At 34.1% G+C, this 18,124-nt stretch overlaps 1 protein-coding gene across 6 annotated transcripts; it reads left to right on the forward strand.

The window, feature by feature from the left end:
• The first annotated feature begins 624 nt into the window (after window positions 1-624).
• Window positions 625-15,316, forward strand: LOC116016494 (E3 SUMO-protein ligase SIZ1-like). Of its 6 annotated transcripts, none has more exons than XM_031256781.1 (19): window positions 625-796; window positions 1,577-1,657; window positions 2,199-2,241; window positions 2,362-2,428; window positions 4,959-5,118; window positions 5,407-5,534; window positions 5,802-5,870; window positions 7,289-7,376; window positions 7,452-7,527; window positions 8,049-8,122; window positions 8,375-8,482; window positions 8,816-8,974; window positions 11,259-11,363; window positions 11,485-11,565; window positions 11,650-12,862; window positions 13,343-13,475; window positions 13,566-13,729; window positions 13,842-14,936; window positions 15,067-15,316. In XM_031256781.1, the coding sequence occupies exons 1-17, from the start codon at window positions 773-775 to the stop codon at window positions 13,648-13,650; spliced, it is 2,694 nt and encodes an 897-aa protein (XP_031112641.1). In that variant the 5' UTR covers window positions 625-772; the 3' UTR covers window positions 13,651-13,729; window positions 13,842-14,936; window positions 15,067-15,316. The 6 variants fall into 6 exon arrangements, with proteins under 6 accessions (XP_031112641.1, XP_031112640.1, XP_031112642.1 ...); XM_031256780.1 differs by having other exon boundaries at window positions 626-796; window positions 2,356-2,428; XM_031256782.1 differs by having other exon boundaries at window positions 626-796; window positions 2,356-2,428; window positions 13,583-13,729.
• Window positions 15,317-18,124: the final 2,808 nt, after the last annotated feature.

Here is an 18,124-nt window from a genome sequence, read left to right on the forward strand (position 1 = left end):
CGTTTTTGGTATATGTGAATAAACACATTTCAAACATGCGTTTGGGTATAAGTTATTTATTTATTTATTTAATAATAATACAAAATAAGAAAAGCTTTTGGGATAAACTTTGTACGTGCGTTTGGATATAAGTTTTTTTAAAAATAAAAATACAAAAATGAGAAAAGCTTTTGAGATAAACTTCGTCATTCAATTATCTATCTATGAACTTTTTATATATAATCAATATATTTTAAAATATTTATTTAAATATAAACATTGAAGATTAGTTCCTTCGTGCAATACCCGTGCAAAATTAGTATATATATAAAATTATAATACTCCGTATCAATTTCGCGGTTCCTGCCACTAGCGCGCTGGCGTAAGAAGTAGTGTGGAAAACAGCATGATAAACGCGACTGCCATACACAGTTACGCGCGAAAGTAGAGAATCCAAACCCGGTTTTGTTTGGACGAAATAAACCGGATTTGAGAAACCCATGATACGTCCGGAAGGAATAGAGCAATGCCAATGCGGAGACCGAGTCTGATTCTGTGAATTTAAAAGCCTCAAAATTACCGATTACTGCCCCACCCACCAACACCTCCCATTCACTGTAATCTATGCATATATATATATATATATGTGAATTTGATATGGATTTTGCTCTTGCTTTTTTCACTTCGTGGATTGATTTTGCTTCCTGATTAGATCAATCATTTGTTGTTGGCTGATCAGTTCATGTTTTAACTGCAGAACACTATTTATTTGTCGTCAGGGAGGTGTGTAAACATGGATTTGCTAGGTAGCTGCAAGGTAATCAGCTCTGCTATAGCGCCTTTTCTTTTCTGAATTCTTATTGTTTTCGTTATTTTTTACGTGAATTTTACTTTCGTTTCGTTAACTATTTGTGTTTTAGTCTCTTGACTTGGTGGCACGGATCATGGTGCATTGGTGCTTAACTTTGAGCAGAACAGAAACAGTTTAAAGTGAATTGTGGCATTGCTTAGTAATTAGGATTGAGTGTTTTCCTAATTCTGGAAACAAATCTAGTTCATCAGATAACAACTAGAATTATTTATTTACATATTAGTACAGTGGGACAGAATTTAGTATGAGACTATGAGTTATTGATCAAAATGCTTAAGATATGATGATATGCTCAATCCAGTTAGTTATTGAATTTACATTTCTTTATATTTTAGAAACTGTGGTGAATCATGGTTTTTTTTGGAAATGCAACTAGATGTTATTGTGGTTTTGGATGTAGATGGAATGCTATTGCTTCATCTTTTAATTCAACATTCTTTTCTTTAAATGAGTAGTTAATTTTTCTTTCCGTATCTTTTGTCCCCCACCTTGGGAGGAATATTATTTAAATAAGTTTACTTTATTTGGTTGTGGTTAGGCTTGTTTCAGGAAAAAATTGAAAGCTATTTGAATAATAAATGGTAAAATGGGAAATGATATTGGGGTAAAAATGTAAAATGACTGCCTAATGAAGAATTTTTTTTGCTTCCGTTATTGGACTTTTCTTTTGGTATTTTTGCTTCTATCCTTGAAAACTACAACTTTGTGTTTAATCATCTTTATTAGGACAAGCTGACATATTTCCGGTTAAAGGAACTCAAGGATGTTCTCACTCAACTTGGTGTATCAAAGCAAGGAAAGAAGCAGGTATGACACTCTTACATTGTGTAGAAAGATCATGTAGCTACTTAACCACTTTCCCTGTTCCTGAAGAGCATTATATCATTTAAAAAAATAATAAAAATTGGATGAAGGGTTGTCAGCCTTGTACTACAGACCACTTATATTTTTGTTTGCCCTTCTGTTTTATGGTAGCAATCGCTGCAATCTTGTACTGAAAACCTATAGTTGAGGGTTTCAATTGCAGCCCTTTTCTCTAGGATTCTCCTACTATTTACTTTCTAGTTTAAGCTTACGTTGCTTTAAGTTTTAGGAGTTAAAAAACTGTTTCATGGTGGCCTCACCACTATCTTTTTTGTGGTGAATCTTGCAAACTGTGATATTGGGACCATGCTTTTACCATTGCTGGAATAGCCTTCATCCTTCATGAGAGAAACTGGGATTTATGGTGCACTTACTGTTAAGCTGAAATCTTTGGCACCTCCACCTGTCTGCATCATTGCCAGTAAGGCAACACAACATATGCTACTGCTACTTCATGTCAATAACATCTTTATTTGTTTTGTAGGACCTTGTTGATCGAATATTGACCATCTTGTCTGATGAACGGGGTAAGTTGTCAACGAAATTTTTTTTCTTTTGTACATTACTGCAAGGAAACTTATATGAAAATGGTGACCAGACTTGTGTATTTATTCTTTGCTAACATAACTGACTGGGATTAGTGTCAGGAATGTGGGCAAAGAAGAATGCTGTTGGCAAGGAACAGGTGGCAAAAATTGTGGATGATATTTACAGGTATTTTGTAGTTATTTATGTCTACTTTTAGACTAAAGAACATCAAGGTTTAGTTAAAAAGAAAAAGAAATAAGTAAAGGCCGTAAATGTGAAGATTTATGTGGAAGTTATGTTCTTTGAATTTTTAATTTCAGCTCCTGTTTCTGGGCTATGGTCTTGTATACTATCAGCTCTCTAGTGAATGGAGATGAAAAAGCTTCTAAACTTGCTATGTTATGCATTAAATTATAATGATGTGGCCTATCTAAGAATAACATGAATACATTTTAGGGAAAATTGCAGTTATAGTGATATAGCTTATTTCCTTTCTTAATTTTAGGTGCATGCACTTTTTTCTGCTCAATTATCCCCGAAGACCGAAGTGGCTATTTTTACCCAAATTCATTAACTATTCACGGTAAACATCCAAAATCATAAAAAATGAGGATTTTTTTAAGGAATGTCTGCTAAATCTTTCAATGCCATTGTTCTTTTAACTCGAGTGTACAAAATATAGACAAGATAATTTCTCTCAATTCTCATTTCTGGATATACAATTAGTATCTGTAAACAAGAATTTGGTGAAATTATCTTATTTATTTTGTGTGTTTGGGTTAAACGAACAATGCCATTGAAAGGTTTAGCTAATATTCCTAAAAAACTTAAGAGTTTTGGAAGTCAATGGTAAATAGTTAGTGGATTTAGGTAAAAATAGCCACTTCGAGGACAATTGAGGGGGGAAATAAGCTATATTACTATAACTTAGGGGAAAAAGTGCCATTTTCCCTAATTGTTATTAGATCATACTTTTCTTCTCTTGTTATACTCCCTCTATCCATTTTACCTATCTTACTTTTCATTTTAGTCCATCCCAAAATACTATTCACTTTTCTAAAATAAACACTATTATAATGTTTTTCCATAACAACCCCATGGACTTCAAAATTTTAAGTCAATATACTTTGAATTTTGTTGGAAATTGGGCCCTTTCTCCTTTGTAATCTCTGTCAATTCCATCTTTAGTAGCAGCTTCCTTTTCTTTTGCCTGTTTGGATCTGTTTGGATCTTGGAAATCTTCTGTTATTCTTTTGCTCTGTATCAATAAAGCTCAGTTAACCCTCTCTACACCATTGCCAAACAATGCACCGCCATAAGCACAATTAATAGTTTGTTTTCTGGTTAGACACCGTTGCAGCCAGTCACTCCCAATTTTGGCCAGGTATAAAAATCAGCAATCAAAATCTTTCAATGTTTCTCTGATTATTTCTTCACTGTTAAGAGTCTCACATTGAAAATATAAGAGGGAATATATGGGTTTATAAGGCCATGGATTAGACCAGCTAATGGATTGGATTCAATCTTTTAATGTGATTTGACCCATGTCCATTATAGCTCAATTAAGTGACCTTGGCCCAATCTTATATTATAACATGATATCAGAGCCTGTTTGGTCAGTCCTACATTGAAAATATAAGAGAGAACATATGAGTTTATAAGGCCATGGATTAGACTAGCTAATTGATTTGATTCAATCTTTTAGTGTGGTTTGACCCATGTGCATTATAGCCCAATTGAGTGACCTTGACTCAATCTTATATTATAACATTCACGAAGTTCACTCTTTCACTTTCCCAGTTCATTGTCTCAAGGTGCATAGCTCTTCTACTTTACTTGACCTTCTTTATTTAATTTTTAGGATATTACTAATCCATTACGTTCTTTTTTGGAAGTTCAAGAATCCTCATCACTATTGAGTTGTAAAGTTGTGTTTTCTTACTATTTATACAGTTATATGAAAATTTTCTGTTCATTCTTCCTGCACATTTTTCATTCATCTCATTAAAAAAGAAGCTAGTAAGAATTTGATTCTTGTTTTCTATGAGTTCACTTTAAAATATCTGAAATTAGGTATCTAGCAGAAGACCATTTTAGGAAGCTATTCATGCATTTTAATTGAGGGGCAAAACCAGAAAGGAGGTTTCATTTTAGTTGTTTTCTTAAATGGCATGCCAAAGGCAAGTAAGACATTGATTTCAAGACAGAGGGTGTATTTCTTAATAAAAAGTATTACGGAGTATTAGGTTTGTTAATTTTGAAATTACATAAAAAATGATATGAATTTTTATAAAGGGAAAATTATAATTTTTGCCCCTCCATAATATGCCAATTATCAATGTCACCCCTGAATTATTAGTGGTGTAAATGTTGCCCCTCAATTTTCAAAAACGGTACATATATTGTCCCTCCCGTACCAAAGAAGGGGCAATATTTACACCACGAGAGGGGCAATATATGTACCGTTTTTGAAAATTGAGGGGCAACATTTACACCACTAATAATTCAGGGGTGACATTGATAATTGACATATTATAGAGGGGCATAAATTACAATTTTCCCTTTTATAAATTAGTTATTTTACATTTTTGGGTTGAGTGGGTCTATTTTCAGCTTGGTTTAGTTATCTACTATGACTCATGAATTCTGAATTCTTTACATTCTTGGTTATTTATACATATGTAGCTATAAAATGATCTCCTCTTTCTGTTTCTAGAAAAATGCAGGTCTCTGGAGCACCTGACTTGGCATCAAAATTGCAAGGATTCTCAGATAGTAGCAGTGCAAAGATTAAGGATGAAATAGAAGACCCTTACAGGATGGATAAGATTCAATGTCCATGTGGAAGCACCTTACAAACGGATTCAATGATTAAGGTACTAGATACTTCATACTTGTATATTTCCTGTCTCATAGATTAGTCGACAGATTGATCCACAAACCAAAAAGCTCCTGATTATACACATTACACACACACACACACTCTCTCTCTCTCTCTCTCTCTCTAATACTGTTTACTTTACACATATTCTTCCCTTTCTTAATCTTAGCATGGGATATGTATACATGTATGGCATATTGTATTTCAGCAAATGTGCTGGGACTTAGGCCATACATTTGAAGCATTTGTTTCTTTTATCTAGCTGCTCTACTTTCATCTGCAGTGTGAAGATCCCAAATGCCATGTGTGGCAACATATTAGCTGTGTTATCATTGCCGGAGAGAGTGGTATTCCACCAATACCACCTGGAACTTTCTATTGTGAACTGTGCAGGTTGAGACGCGCTGACCCGTAAGTGACACCGTTTCCGTCGTTCTTCATTACTCTTGAGAATTTCTGTTGAATTAATTGACTAGAACTGCTAATACGTCTTATTTAAGAGATGCAAGGCTTAACCTGGGGTTCTAACTGTAGCTATAGTATTTTTGTGCCTGAAGAATCAGATCTACAAATCACAATCTATTCCTAATACTTCACATGAATGCTCTTCAAGGGTTACATCTTTCATGCTTGAAGTTAGACTGATTTTAAATTTCTAAACAAATATTATTTGTGCAGCTTCTTGGTACCAGTGACAAATCCTTTACCTTCAGTAAAGCTGACTGTTACAGATGTCCCACCTGATGGGTAAATATCTGATATCTGTTGACAATCTCCTAAAGTTTGCTTCTTTTAGACTTGTGGCTCTATCTTCTTATTCAGTATTTATCTTTTGCCTTTTGGTGTACACAATCCTTTTTGCATCATTTTTCTGTTGTATGGGATGATTGGTTAACTATTGTGCTTTATCATGATGATTCATTTTACCCACTTGCTTTGTAGTTTTTTGTTTTTTTTTTTTTAAATAACTTTTCAGTTATTAATCATATTCAAAGTCTTCTTTGAGGTTTAAATTGTAATTGCCTACTCACCTAAGTAGGCTGGGTTGTAGGTTTGTCTTATTATGTGCTGTTCTCTCTTTTTCCTCCCCTCATATTTGGTCTAAAAATGTTATATTTATGTGTGACCTTATTACGGAGTAATATTTTTGCTGATACTTCCACTGAATGTTATGTACAAGTAGGGGTTATTTAAACTATCATTAAAATGTTGTATTAATCTTTGTGCTTTATTCATTTAAGGTATTTTTCATTAACTATCTTTGATATTCTTTATTCAGGTAAACCTTTAAATTAATATACTGATTCACAAAATCACAAGAGTTGATCTTACAAGTAAATATATTCATGAATTTATCCTTTAAGTAAATATATGGGAATATGGCCCCCTTATGATATTCTCTTTCAAGTTGCAACACTTCAAATAGATCATATTGCTGATATAATGTTTTAAAATCATGTAGGTAAAGGAAAGGAATTAAAATCATTTTACAACCATAAAGACTGTTAAATAAACCCAACAGGTCTGACCCTTCTACAGACCCCGATCATAATGATTGTGCTTCAACATCATAACAGCAAATGTTGGACGAATCTTAAATTTTTAATGAATTTATTCACAAAATAAATGAGTAATGACACCAAGACAGTGCTCAAGTGTTTGACTGTTTGCAGAAGCTCAATCTTGACTTGAGGTTAAGAACTTGCAAGCTTGTATTGACACCAAATAATAGGATTCCAAATGACTATCTTGCTTTCTAGTAAACTAGGTGGAGAGGATTTTCTTCATGTAAATTACTAAGTTGTAATTAAATATCTTGTCCCCACTCGTTCCCATTGAGGGTCTCCAGAAGTAGATGAGTTTGTGTTGATAGAATTCTTGGAATATTGTTGTCTTGGACTCTTGTCCTATTTGTACTGTGATGCTGTCATCTCTTCAATTTTGGTGCTCTGTCACTATCCATTTTCTCTTTGTTCCAGCTTTAATAGCTTCTGTATTCTTAGGGCTCCACTTGTCAAAAAGAGAGTATTCCTTTTTAAACTGTGGTATATGTATTCATTTCATAGCATTTTCTAGGTTCTTGCTTATTCATATCATGTTTATGTTCTTGTAAGTTTTCTTTTTTACCATCCATTTATGTCTTGTGTTACATCTGTGAATCTCAGAACAAACCCGGTGCAGAGTATTGAGAAAACATTTCAACTTACACGAGCAGATATAGACTTACTGGCCAAACAAGAGTATGATCTTCAGGTTTGCCCACGATTCTGACTGATGTGCTTACACTGAAGCTTATTCGTGTGTTACTCAGAATGGTGTCACTTTCAGGCTTGGTGCATGCTTCTCAATGACATGGTCTACTTTAGGATGCATTGGCCTCTGCATACAGCTCTGCAGTTCAATGGTATGCTCTTGCATCAATTCATTCTCTATGATAGGCTTTTCAAATTAATTTGAATTTTATCTGGCTTAAGGAAAATTATCTAACTGATATTCATGATCGAAAATAGGCTCTCTGGTTTACTTAAATTTGCTCTGGGTTAAGGAACATATAATTTGTGCTGGGTAACATAGTCACTGTCCTATATGCTGTTGTTTAAGTTAACTTTTTGGCTATGGGTCGTGTGTGTAGAATCCAAATAGCTTCAAATGACTAGCATATGCCAAACCAGTTCTCTGTACTATGGGATTTGCTAATATTACTCGATCCAAACTAATTATTTTGTCCAACTGTACAACCAACTTGTCTTCTGCACTCTGGTATTTGCTAATCATACTTGTCCAGATTCATTATTTTATTGAATACTACAGTATTTTTAACTCTTTTCTTATTCCCACAACAACTGGTTGCTATTGATAGCTTCAACCCATTCCATTGAGATCTCAAACAGACTTTTTAAAATTACTTTATGCTTCACCTTGCAGGGGTCACACTTCGAGCAATAAACAGACCTGACACACAATTGTTAGGGGCTAATGGCCGAGATGATGGACCTATAGTGAGTTTTTACACTATGAAACTTAATTGTTATTTGTTTGTTTTTCATCTTGAGAACATTTGCTGCTTAAACATTACCTTCATGCATTTATATACTCATTACTGGGCTAGATGATAATTGCACATTATAAGTGTAGTTCTACTTTTACCTTTTTAAAGTTAATTCGTCCTTGCTCCCTTTTACTCATTAGAACACTTATGTCTCTTCCAACTTGCATTTATTTACTTTGGGTTCTCTTTGTCTCTGCACCAGATAACACTATGCATTAGGGATGGTATCAATAAAATCTCCTTAACAGGTGTTGATGCTCGTGTATTTTGTTTCGGTGTCAGAATAGTAAAGTGGTGTACTGTGCAACAGGTATTTTAGTTTTAGATAGAGCTCCTTCTTTTTGTCCATTCAAGTGCGTTTTGAGAAGCTTTAGTCTTAAGTGGAGCTTGCACGTGCTATTATACTGAAGGAAAAATTTTCTGTTGTTGCATGTTGTACATGTTCATACTTGTATGCTAGATTTATTATACTACTCTTTCAGCCTTTCACATTATCTCTACACATATTTTGATAAATACTTCAGTGAAGAGTGTTAGAGTACATGTCAAAAAATAACTTTGCATCTAATTTGCAACTTGAAAGGTTTGCTGTTGGTTTACCTTTTCTTTCTTCTCTGATTCTATGTTTATTTGGATCCTTTAGATACTTAACTGTATCCCTAAGGAGTCTGATGGCGAGAGATTTGAAGATGCTCTTGCTCGAGTTTGTCGTGTTGGTGGTGGGAATGCCACAGAAAATGCTGACAGTGACAGTGATATTGAAGTAGTTGCTGACTACATTCCTGTGAATCTTCGATGTCCTGTAAGTAAATATTTGAAGATTGACATTGTGGTTTTAATAGAAGAACCCTTGCAGCACTAGAGTCCCTCATACGTTGAAAAGATGAAATCATTTATTGTATTATGCATCTTATGTGATATTCCTTTGGAAAAATAAAATCAAGTTCTTATTCTATGCATGTCTATTTGTTCAATATTTTGTGCTGAGATGGTTCCACTCTTTATTCCTCGAATTCACCCCCTAATCACAATGGCGTTTGACTAAATGCCTGTCTGTCCACTTCTTTCACCTCTTCTTTTTCTGGGTCTCAATTACCACAGTACAATTCTATGATGTGTAGTAAGATTGTTGGGAAGTGGAATTTATGCAACAAAGCAAGTTCGTATTCTTTTATTTTTTGGCTGTAGAAGCATTAGTCTAGTGGGTGTGTCTTTATCCTTTTTTATTATTATTTTTTTATTTTTATAGCATTACCCTATGGGAGTGTTTGATTCAAGTAATTTGAGATTACCCTGGTAATGTGAAGTGGGTAAGGTCATATTACCTTATTTATTTCAAGTCTGAACCAGTTTTACTGCCACATAGAAATGAAGTAATGTTCAAGGTAATCTCACTACCCAGCAAGTCTTAGGTATTCTAGGATTACTTTTCAATATTCCATATTTGTCCTCAAAATTAGGGAAAGAAATATTACAAAGTAGTGGTTGTAAGTTGTAACCCGTGGACTCTACAAAAATGTCAATTCATCATATTGTCAATATTTCCTTCCTTGTCCAGGTGCCCTTTCTTTATTTTTTTTAAGGCTTTATTTTTAGAATTAATCTCTTATTAAAAAAAAAAATACACAAACATGGCATATGATTTCAGATTCTGCATGTTTTTAGCTCAATTAACTCAATAGATTTCAAACACATATATTGAGGGCATTTAAGTCAATTATGTAATATAACCTAAAAGATAACCCTCAATCAAGTATGTTAATATTACATTCGCACAACCTTAACCCAACACAAAGGTAATCTTACATTCTTGTAATCTCACAATACCTTTTAGAAGGTTGGGGTGGGCATTTCAGTTTGGTTTTGGTTTATTAGTTCAAACTGATCAGCTCTATAATGTGTAAACTAAACGGTTTCGGTTCGGTTTTTATCCGAACTGAAAACCATTTGGTTTATATATACATATATATATATATATATATATATATATAGTGGAAGTTCTTTTTAACGAGGTTTTCTTCTCGCCTTATGACCCTAGCCGGCAAAGAACCACAAGAAGGTAAACCAGCCTAGGTTACCCATAGCTGACCGGCTCAAACCCAAGGGTTTGAGGATCGAACCATATATAGTGGAAGTTGTTATAGACTTTGGGTGTGTATTATGGCCATATAATGACATAATGATGGATGTGTTTGCCAAACTTGATTTGTATTTTGTATTAGACACTTAGATTGCTATCTTGTTATTTGCACTTATGTGATGTTTGGACTTTGGATTTTGAAATATGCCTTGTTGACTTGTTGTTTGGACTTATTTTGGATAGAGAAATTTAAAATATGGATTGTTGATTTGTTGTTTAGATTTTGAAATTTAAATTATTAGTGAAAATAAATAATTATGTGCGCAAGAGAATTAAGGAATGTTCAGGTTCTCAAAGTGAAACGAACCAAATTTGAACTTTTTCAAACTGAACCAAACTAAAAGTTTAAACTGAAAAAATCGAACCCGGACCGAACCCCCAAAAAAAACCCCGAACCAAAAACCCAAATGCCCACCCCTATCAGAAAGTAATCCTATTGCCTAGGATAATCTCACATTCTATGAACCAAATACCCCCTAAACGGTGTTTTTAAAGTGGACGTGTTTCGTAGGATTTGTCATTGTCACTAATGAGATTCTATTCTAGTGAATTTGTAAAGTGTTATTCATTTGATTGTTGATTGTTTGAAGTGCAGGATGATTATGCCCATTTTAATGGGAGAGATGATGTTAAAGGTGTTTTTTCAAAATTAATTTTATATTCTCTAATGCCTGTCAGTTTTAACTTCTGGATGGTGTGAAAAGTCACATGCAATTTCTCATTCTATTAGCATCTTCAATGGATATTGTGCTTAATGACTTCACTAGCATACTTGTGACTTCTATCCTACTGCCTTTCCCATTTCTGCCCAAAAGATGAGGAAAAAGAATGTCTTTGTTTACAATATTAAATGTTTCTTCAGTATCTTTCTTGTAGGTTCAATGATTTAGTATAACAGTAATTCCTCATTTTGGTTAATATTTAATTTTTGTATTTGCCTTCTCAGATGAGTGGTTCAAGGATCAAAGTTGCTGGAAGATTCAAGCCCTGTGTTCACAAGGGTTGTTTTGATCTTGAAGTTTTTGTTGAAATGAATCGAAGGACAAGAAAGGCAAGTATCTCTGCATGAGAATCATGTGTTTTGGATGTCTACTATCATTAGTGGATTTCTCCTAGTTTCTGTTTTTGTCTAATGATATCTTATTATAATGAATGTTGTATATGTGTTTCAGTGGCAATGTCCCCATTGTCTCAAGAATTACTCTCTGGAGCATATTATTATTGACCCGTATCTCAATCGAATTACTTCAAAGGTATAGACGTCCACAGCTTTAGGTTTAGTTCCAATTTTTGACCTTATACCACTTGTATGATGTTTTGATTGGTTTGTGGCACAGTTAAGGAATTGTGGAGAAGATGTGACAGAGATTGAGGTGAAACCTGATGGTTCTTGGCGGGCTAATGTGGAAGGTGATAGAAACAGTCTTGGTGATCTTGGACTGTGGCACTTACCTAATGGGAATCTTTACACATCTTCAGATGCAGACTCTAAGCCAAAGCCTGAAATTCTTAAGCAGGAGGGTGGTTCTAATGGTCATGGTGGTCTCAGAGTTGGACTGAAGAAAAATCCCAATGGTATTTGGGAAATCAGTAAACCTGAGGATATTCCTACATTGACAAATAAAATGCAAGATAATTTTGTGAGTGGTCAGGATGTCATTCGTGCGAGCAGCAGTGCAACGGGAAGTGGCAAAGAAGGTGAAGATCGCAGTGTAAATCAGGATGCCATTGGGATCCTCGAGTTGCCTACCAACAATGGGATTGACTTTGAATCTGTTTCACTTGATTTGGATTGTGCATATGGTATTAGTGATAGAAACCCATCCATACCGTTGGGGGAAGCTGAAGTTATTACCTTGAGTGATTCAGATGAAGAAAATGAACCATCAATGCTTCATGGAAATGTCCAGGGCAACAACAGGGCAGATTCTGCTATAGTCCCTTTTCCATTGCAACAACATGGAATTCCAGATTCGTATCATGAAGATCCTGCTTTTGCTAATGAGGGTAATTCATGCCCTGGTCTGTTTGGTACTAGTAACAATGACTTTGAGATGCATACATGGCATTTGTCTCACAATACCCAGGGAAGTCCAGGCTTTCAATTATTTGGTTCAGATGCAGATGTCTCAGGTTCCTTTGCTGTTGTACAGCCTCAGTCCATTGATTTTCCCAGTTCCATTGATTGCTATGGGTTTCTAACAGATGACAACATGGGATCGGTTGGTGTTGTACCTGACTCTTCTGTTGTTTGTCCTAATGCCAATATAAATGATGGTTTGATTATCAATTCTACATCGTTTGCTGGTGCTGATCCCCATCTTCAGATATTTCTTCCAACTAGACCATCAAATGCAGCCATAGACACTAATACAAGAGATAAACCAGATGTCGCAAATGGTATTCAAACTGAGGATTGGTTTTCACTTACACTTGGGAGTGGAGGCATTGGGGCTACAACTGATTCTGCAGCTGCAGCTGCTAATGGGTTAAATTCAGATCAGCAATTGCAATCCAAAGATGGTGGCTTGTATTCATTGACTGGCACTGGTATGTCTTTAGATCTGTTTTGTCTGTGTATTTTTATTTTTTATTTTTGCATGCATGTGCCTCTGATGATATACATTGTTATGGTGTTTTCTAACACTATTTTTGCTCTATGTGAACATTGACATTGGAATCAAAAGAAGGTTAGATTTACATGTGGTGATTATTACTAATTGGCTAAAATGAACTTTTTAATTATGGTGTAGTTTTCTATTTGAAGTATTAAAATTCATCTCTCTTGATTAGCAAGAGTGTTTCAGATTAGGGCTGTGTGGTGTCTGAAGTTGTGTGTCTTGCTGGATATATAATGTGATTTGATCTATACTGTCTGTGATTTTCCTATTTTTGTTTGTATATATTATTTACTTTCTTTTTGGATATTTTTCATAGGAAAGATACTGTGGAATGGAATGGAGATAAGTGATACTGAAATTTGAAGATCTGTCTTTCACTGAATTTATTCATTTATCCTGTTTGGTACAGCTTCACTGCTTGGGATGAATGATAATAAATCCAATAAGATGAGCAGAGGAAGATCAGATAACCCTTTCTCATTCCCTCGCAAACGTCGTTCTGCAAGACCGAGATCATATCTAAGTGTCAATTCTGATTCTGAGTAGGTAGCTGTGACTTGGACAAAAATTGGTTATTTAAAAAAAAAAATCAATATATGAATGCTTCTGATTCTTCCAGAAATTATTTGGAGATCCATATTAACTACAGGTTGCCATGTGCATATGATAAATGAAGGGGCCAACATAATATGTGACAAGATCTCTCTAGGATGCTGATGGTCCCTGAGCACAATGATATAGAGAAAACTTGACTTGTATGATTGTCATTTTTGGAGCGCATTTTGAGTTCCGATTGGTGAGCTCAGAAGTACATGAAGTTTCATTTACATTAAATGCTTCTAGTTTGCTTTCTTGTTACCTAGGTTCATTCCTTAATTCTTACGTCCTCCCTTCTTGTTCTCTTACAGGTTCCCGGGTTGTACATTTGAACATCTTAAAAGTTAAAAAGTGGAAGCACCTTGCTGATAATTTACTTTTTGATAGTGAAGTTTCCTTTTTCTAAGATAGATAGATAGATTGTTAGAAGTCCCCACCCATTTCTCTTATCATACTAGAATATAGAAGCCTAGAAGCCTATCGGATACTAAAATTGGGTCTGTCATGAAATTTTATGCTATGATCAAGGTTAAAGTGCTAGGGTACATTGGTGGGAAAAGCTTACTGTTGAATCTTTTGCACTAGGGTGGCCGTAGTACTTCTTTGTTACTCTCTGTTAACTGTTGCACAGATGACTCTAAACTTTACTATCCCATAACTGAGATTACTACGAGATTTTGACTAAACCATGGCAACATATGCCATGCAGTTTGTCAATCTTCTGGTTCAGTGGTTCCCTACATACCCAACCTTTATTTTGTAGCAGAGAGAAGCAATACTGAGTCCCGAGTCCCAAAGTGCTATTCTTCCCCAAATTGAGGAGGCTATACAAAGGTCAGTATAAACCATAAAGAGCACAAAACACAAGGTTGGGGCCATAGATTGTTAGGTCACCATAACCTCCTCCCAAAACTTCACCCTTGTGACCAGTTTAGCTTCCCGTGCGAGCAAAATAACCTCCTGTCCATAGGTAGAGCGCTCAAGAACTGAGAAGACATTTGCCTGTAAGTAGAACTGAGGTTTCTTGTCCCAGAACATGGCAAAAACTGGGGGACTTTGCTTCCCAACAGCCAACACACGAGCTCCTGGAGGAAGCACACAAAGGACAACTGAAACAACAGCTATATACTTTAAACTGTTGTTTATGAGACAGAATGCACAAAATTAAGGATTTCTTGTTTGATTCATTGATTGAGATCCAGCATAACCCGTAGGATCAACATATAACATTTAGGATGTTCTTAAGAAAGCACAAAACAAATATAGGAGCGGATGTGAATTTGTAGGAAGGTCACTAGTCCAATTGTTGTTTGGGATTAATTGTCATGGACTTCACCCAGAAACTCATACTTCTTCACACATGTCCCTTCAGCAAACTCTGTAAAGTTTCAGAATTTGGATGTCAGGTAATACCTATTTATATATGTTTTAGCTTTTTTTTTTTTTTTTTGTATATTCTTCTTTAAGGGAATGAGCACCTTTTGTCCTTGATGTGATTAGTAATTACACTAGCTTCAATTTCTCACATCTGAACAGCTTTAAATGATGACAAAAGGTAAAAACTGAAAGGCAGCGAGCAAGCTGAACTCGCAATTTAGTAAGGTGATTCGTAACTTGGTTTTGCCCCTTATAGAGGTGAGTTAGCTGAACCTCCCATTGGCATTTCATAACTCTTAAATTTGGAGATGTTTGGTATTGCCAAATTACCAAATATATGACATTAAACCATTGGGGTTAGTGTTGGGGTTCTGTTGCAATAACCATCAATTCTCATAAATAAATAAAACCAGTAAAAGCGGCAACTGTAGCAAACCGAGTACCCGGGGGTGTGGTGTTTCACACTCACCACATGGGTCATGGGTGCATGAGGATGAAATCTCAACTCCAAGGGCTTCCCACACCCTAACCTGGATCTGTCCATTTTGGACATAATTCCCACACTGTCACTGTCGAGGTTCGAATCTTGGTCTCTTTTTTCAAAGCATTTGGGAATATGTAAATCATGGTGATTCAATGGTTCAGTCGGCTGGTACACATAAGAAATTTGTCCACTTTGGGCATAATTCCATACTGTCACTATCGAGGTTTAAACCTTTGTCTCTTTTTTCAAATATTGCCTACTAAATTAGTGAGCTGAGTCTATGTATGTGCATCTGTAGGCTTAGGCTCTGATGTGGTGAAGGGCGCAGGTGAAATATCCGGTTGAACCTCAATCTTAAATCAACTCATCTTTAAAAAAAATAAAAAATCAACCACCTACGATCTACGACAATGTGCACCGGAAGATACAATAATGTGTTCTGAAAAGCACAATAATATACATAGGAAGACAAAAATGTGCACAGAAAAGCACAAAAATGTGAAGCAATTATTGAAGATACTACAGTTTTTTTTTTAATTACGGTGCACTGGAAGAAGATTATTAGTGCATTGCATAAGACATATTATTGTGTGGACCATGGTCCATATAGTTGTATGGGCCATGAATACAATATACATTTTTAATATATTACAAGTAATTATTTGTATACTGAATGTACATTATTTGATAATATATAAAAAATCATGAACTTTCAAATAATGTACTTTTAAATTTTAAAATGCCATTTTTATTTATGATTCACACAAATGTGTGGACCATGGTCCATAGAATAATGATTGATTGAATAATTGGCAGTGCACTAATGTTTTCGTATTTATTTATAGAGGCACTGTCAAACGTTTTTCAATGTAACCTAATAATTATAAAAATACCATCATTATTCTTTCTTAGAGCATCCATACCAACAATTTTTCTCAATCTTTGGAATAGTAGCACGATTTTTATCTTATGGGAGGCAAGGATTTTAAGGCAGTTCTTTCTCCTGCAAAACAAATTTTTTTGTAGGCCATACTTGACAATTATATCTGAAAAGAAGCCTGGCAGGTGCACCTTTTGCGCACCTGCTGCTCCTAGTTGGCGCATGCAATGAGCGGTGAGTAAATGAGTTCTACGTTTTTTGGTTCTTTTATTTTTTATGTATGCATTGTTTTTTTTTTTTTTTTGGTTTTGTTTTTCTTTGCTTTCGATCTCCTCCTCCGTCTCTTTCCTACATGGAATGACAAAAATCACAAAAAATCTAAGACTAATGTGGATGCTCTTATTTTCTTTTAGTTGATAATTTTAGATAGAATGATGATAGATGAATGAAAATAAAATATAAATAGTTGAAATATAGTACGCCACAAATATTTGGTCAATAGATGTGGGAAGGGATAGAGCTACAAGTATTATCAATTATTGAGGATATTCTAAAAGTGTTTAACTGTACAATTTTAAGGAACTTGTTACATTTCCCTATCTCACACTCACACAAACTCACTCCCTAATGTGACAATTTATAATAAGTTAAGATTTGAAATTTAAAATAGAAAAATTAATTAAACCAAAATAATCACATCAGGAAGTTGTAAAACTTGTGTGATTTTTATAAGAGTAAGAATCATTTCAAAAAAAAAAAAGAAGATTTCAAAAAAAAAAAATCATTTCTTAAATTTTAAAATTGGGGGAAAAATGGTTTTAGCCTCTATTACAAAATTGTTGTCTTGATCAACATACATGCATATGATCATACATTCATATGGTCTTAGGTTTGTAGCTAAATTGCATTATTAGCCCTCCCTCTTAGCAAATATGTTAATTTTGTTAGGTTATCGTAGTTGTGTTAAAAAGCATGACAATTTGAGTGCACAAATGTACAATGACCATCTTCAGCAATTAAAGTGCTTTATTAACTCTGCCCAACTTACAGACAGAACACATTGAGCAATACATAAGGGCATGTTTACTAACAGAAAACTGTTTTCTATTTTCTGTTTTCTAATTTTTCAGTTTTCATTCTCTGTTTTCTGTTTAGAAAACTTGTTTACTAACACTTAATTTTTTCAAATTTATTTTTTTAGATTAACTTTATAAAATTAACAATAAGTTTAATTTCGAGTGATTTTTAGACCTTATATTTAAAATATTTTAAAATATATTTGGTTTAAATATAATAAATATATTTTTTACTTTTAAGTCCAATATATGTAAAAAAAAAAAAAAAATTTACATTTGATATCCGGACCAAATTTATATATGTATATAACATAAATAAAAAATATCTGAACCAATAACCTATTAAATTCACAAAAAAAAATTAGGTTAGATAATATTAATATTTTTGAGCTAATATTTAAAATATGTTTGGATATATTCATTTGAATGACATGTATGTAATATATAATTTTTATTTTGAATTCAAATATAGTAATATATGTGAAATTTGGATATCTAATATCCGGACCAAAACCAAGCTGAGTTCAATTAAAATATAAAACGTGGTATAGATTTCAATTTTTAATTTTGATAATGTGAATAATATATAATTTTAAGGAAATAGAAAGTATGATAATTTTGATAATGATAATTTTGATATCTAATAAGTTTTTTATTGTCTTCTGCAGGTCTGACATATTTTTTCTTCTTCTAAATTCTCTCCTTTTCTTGAATCTTTTTCTATTTTTAGGAAATAGAAAGTATGATAAATGAAAGAAAAACCTATGTATTAGGACA

The sequence above is a fragment of the Ipomoea triloba genome, chromosome 4 (assembly GCF_003576645.1).
Source record: "Ipomoea triloba cultivar NCNSP0323 chromosome 4, ASM357664v1".
Taxonomy (NCBI): domain Eukaryota; kingdom Viridiplantae; phylum Streptophyta; class Magnoliopsida; order Solanales; family Convolvulaceae; genus Ipomoea; species Ipomoea triloba.

Excerpts from the sequence above, each read along its gene's own strand:
- LOC116016494 (XM_031256780.1), top strand. The coding sequence starts at position 773 with ATGGATTTGCTAGGTAGCTGCAAG. Across the intron at positions 7,528-8,048 it reads TACAGCTCTGCAGTTCAATG|GGGTCACACTTCGAGCAATA; the intron begins GTATGCTCTTGC and ends TTCACCTTGCAG. Across the intron at positions 11,566-11,649 it reads TCAATCGAATTACTTCAAAG|TTAAGGAATTGTGGAGAAGA; the intron begins GTATAGACGTCC and ends TTTGTGGCACAG.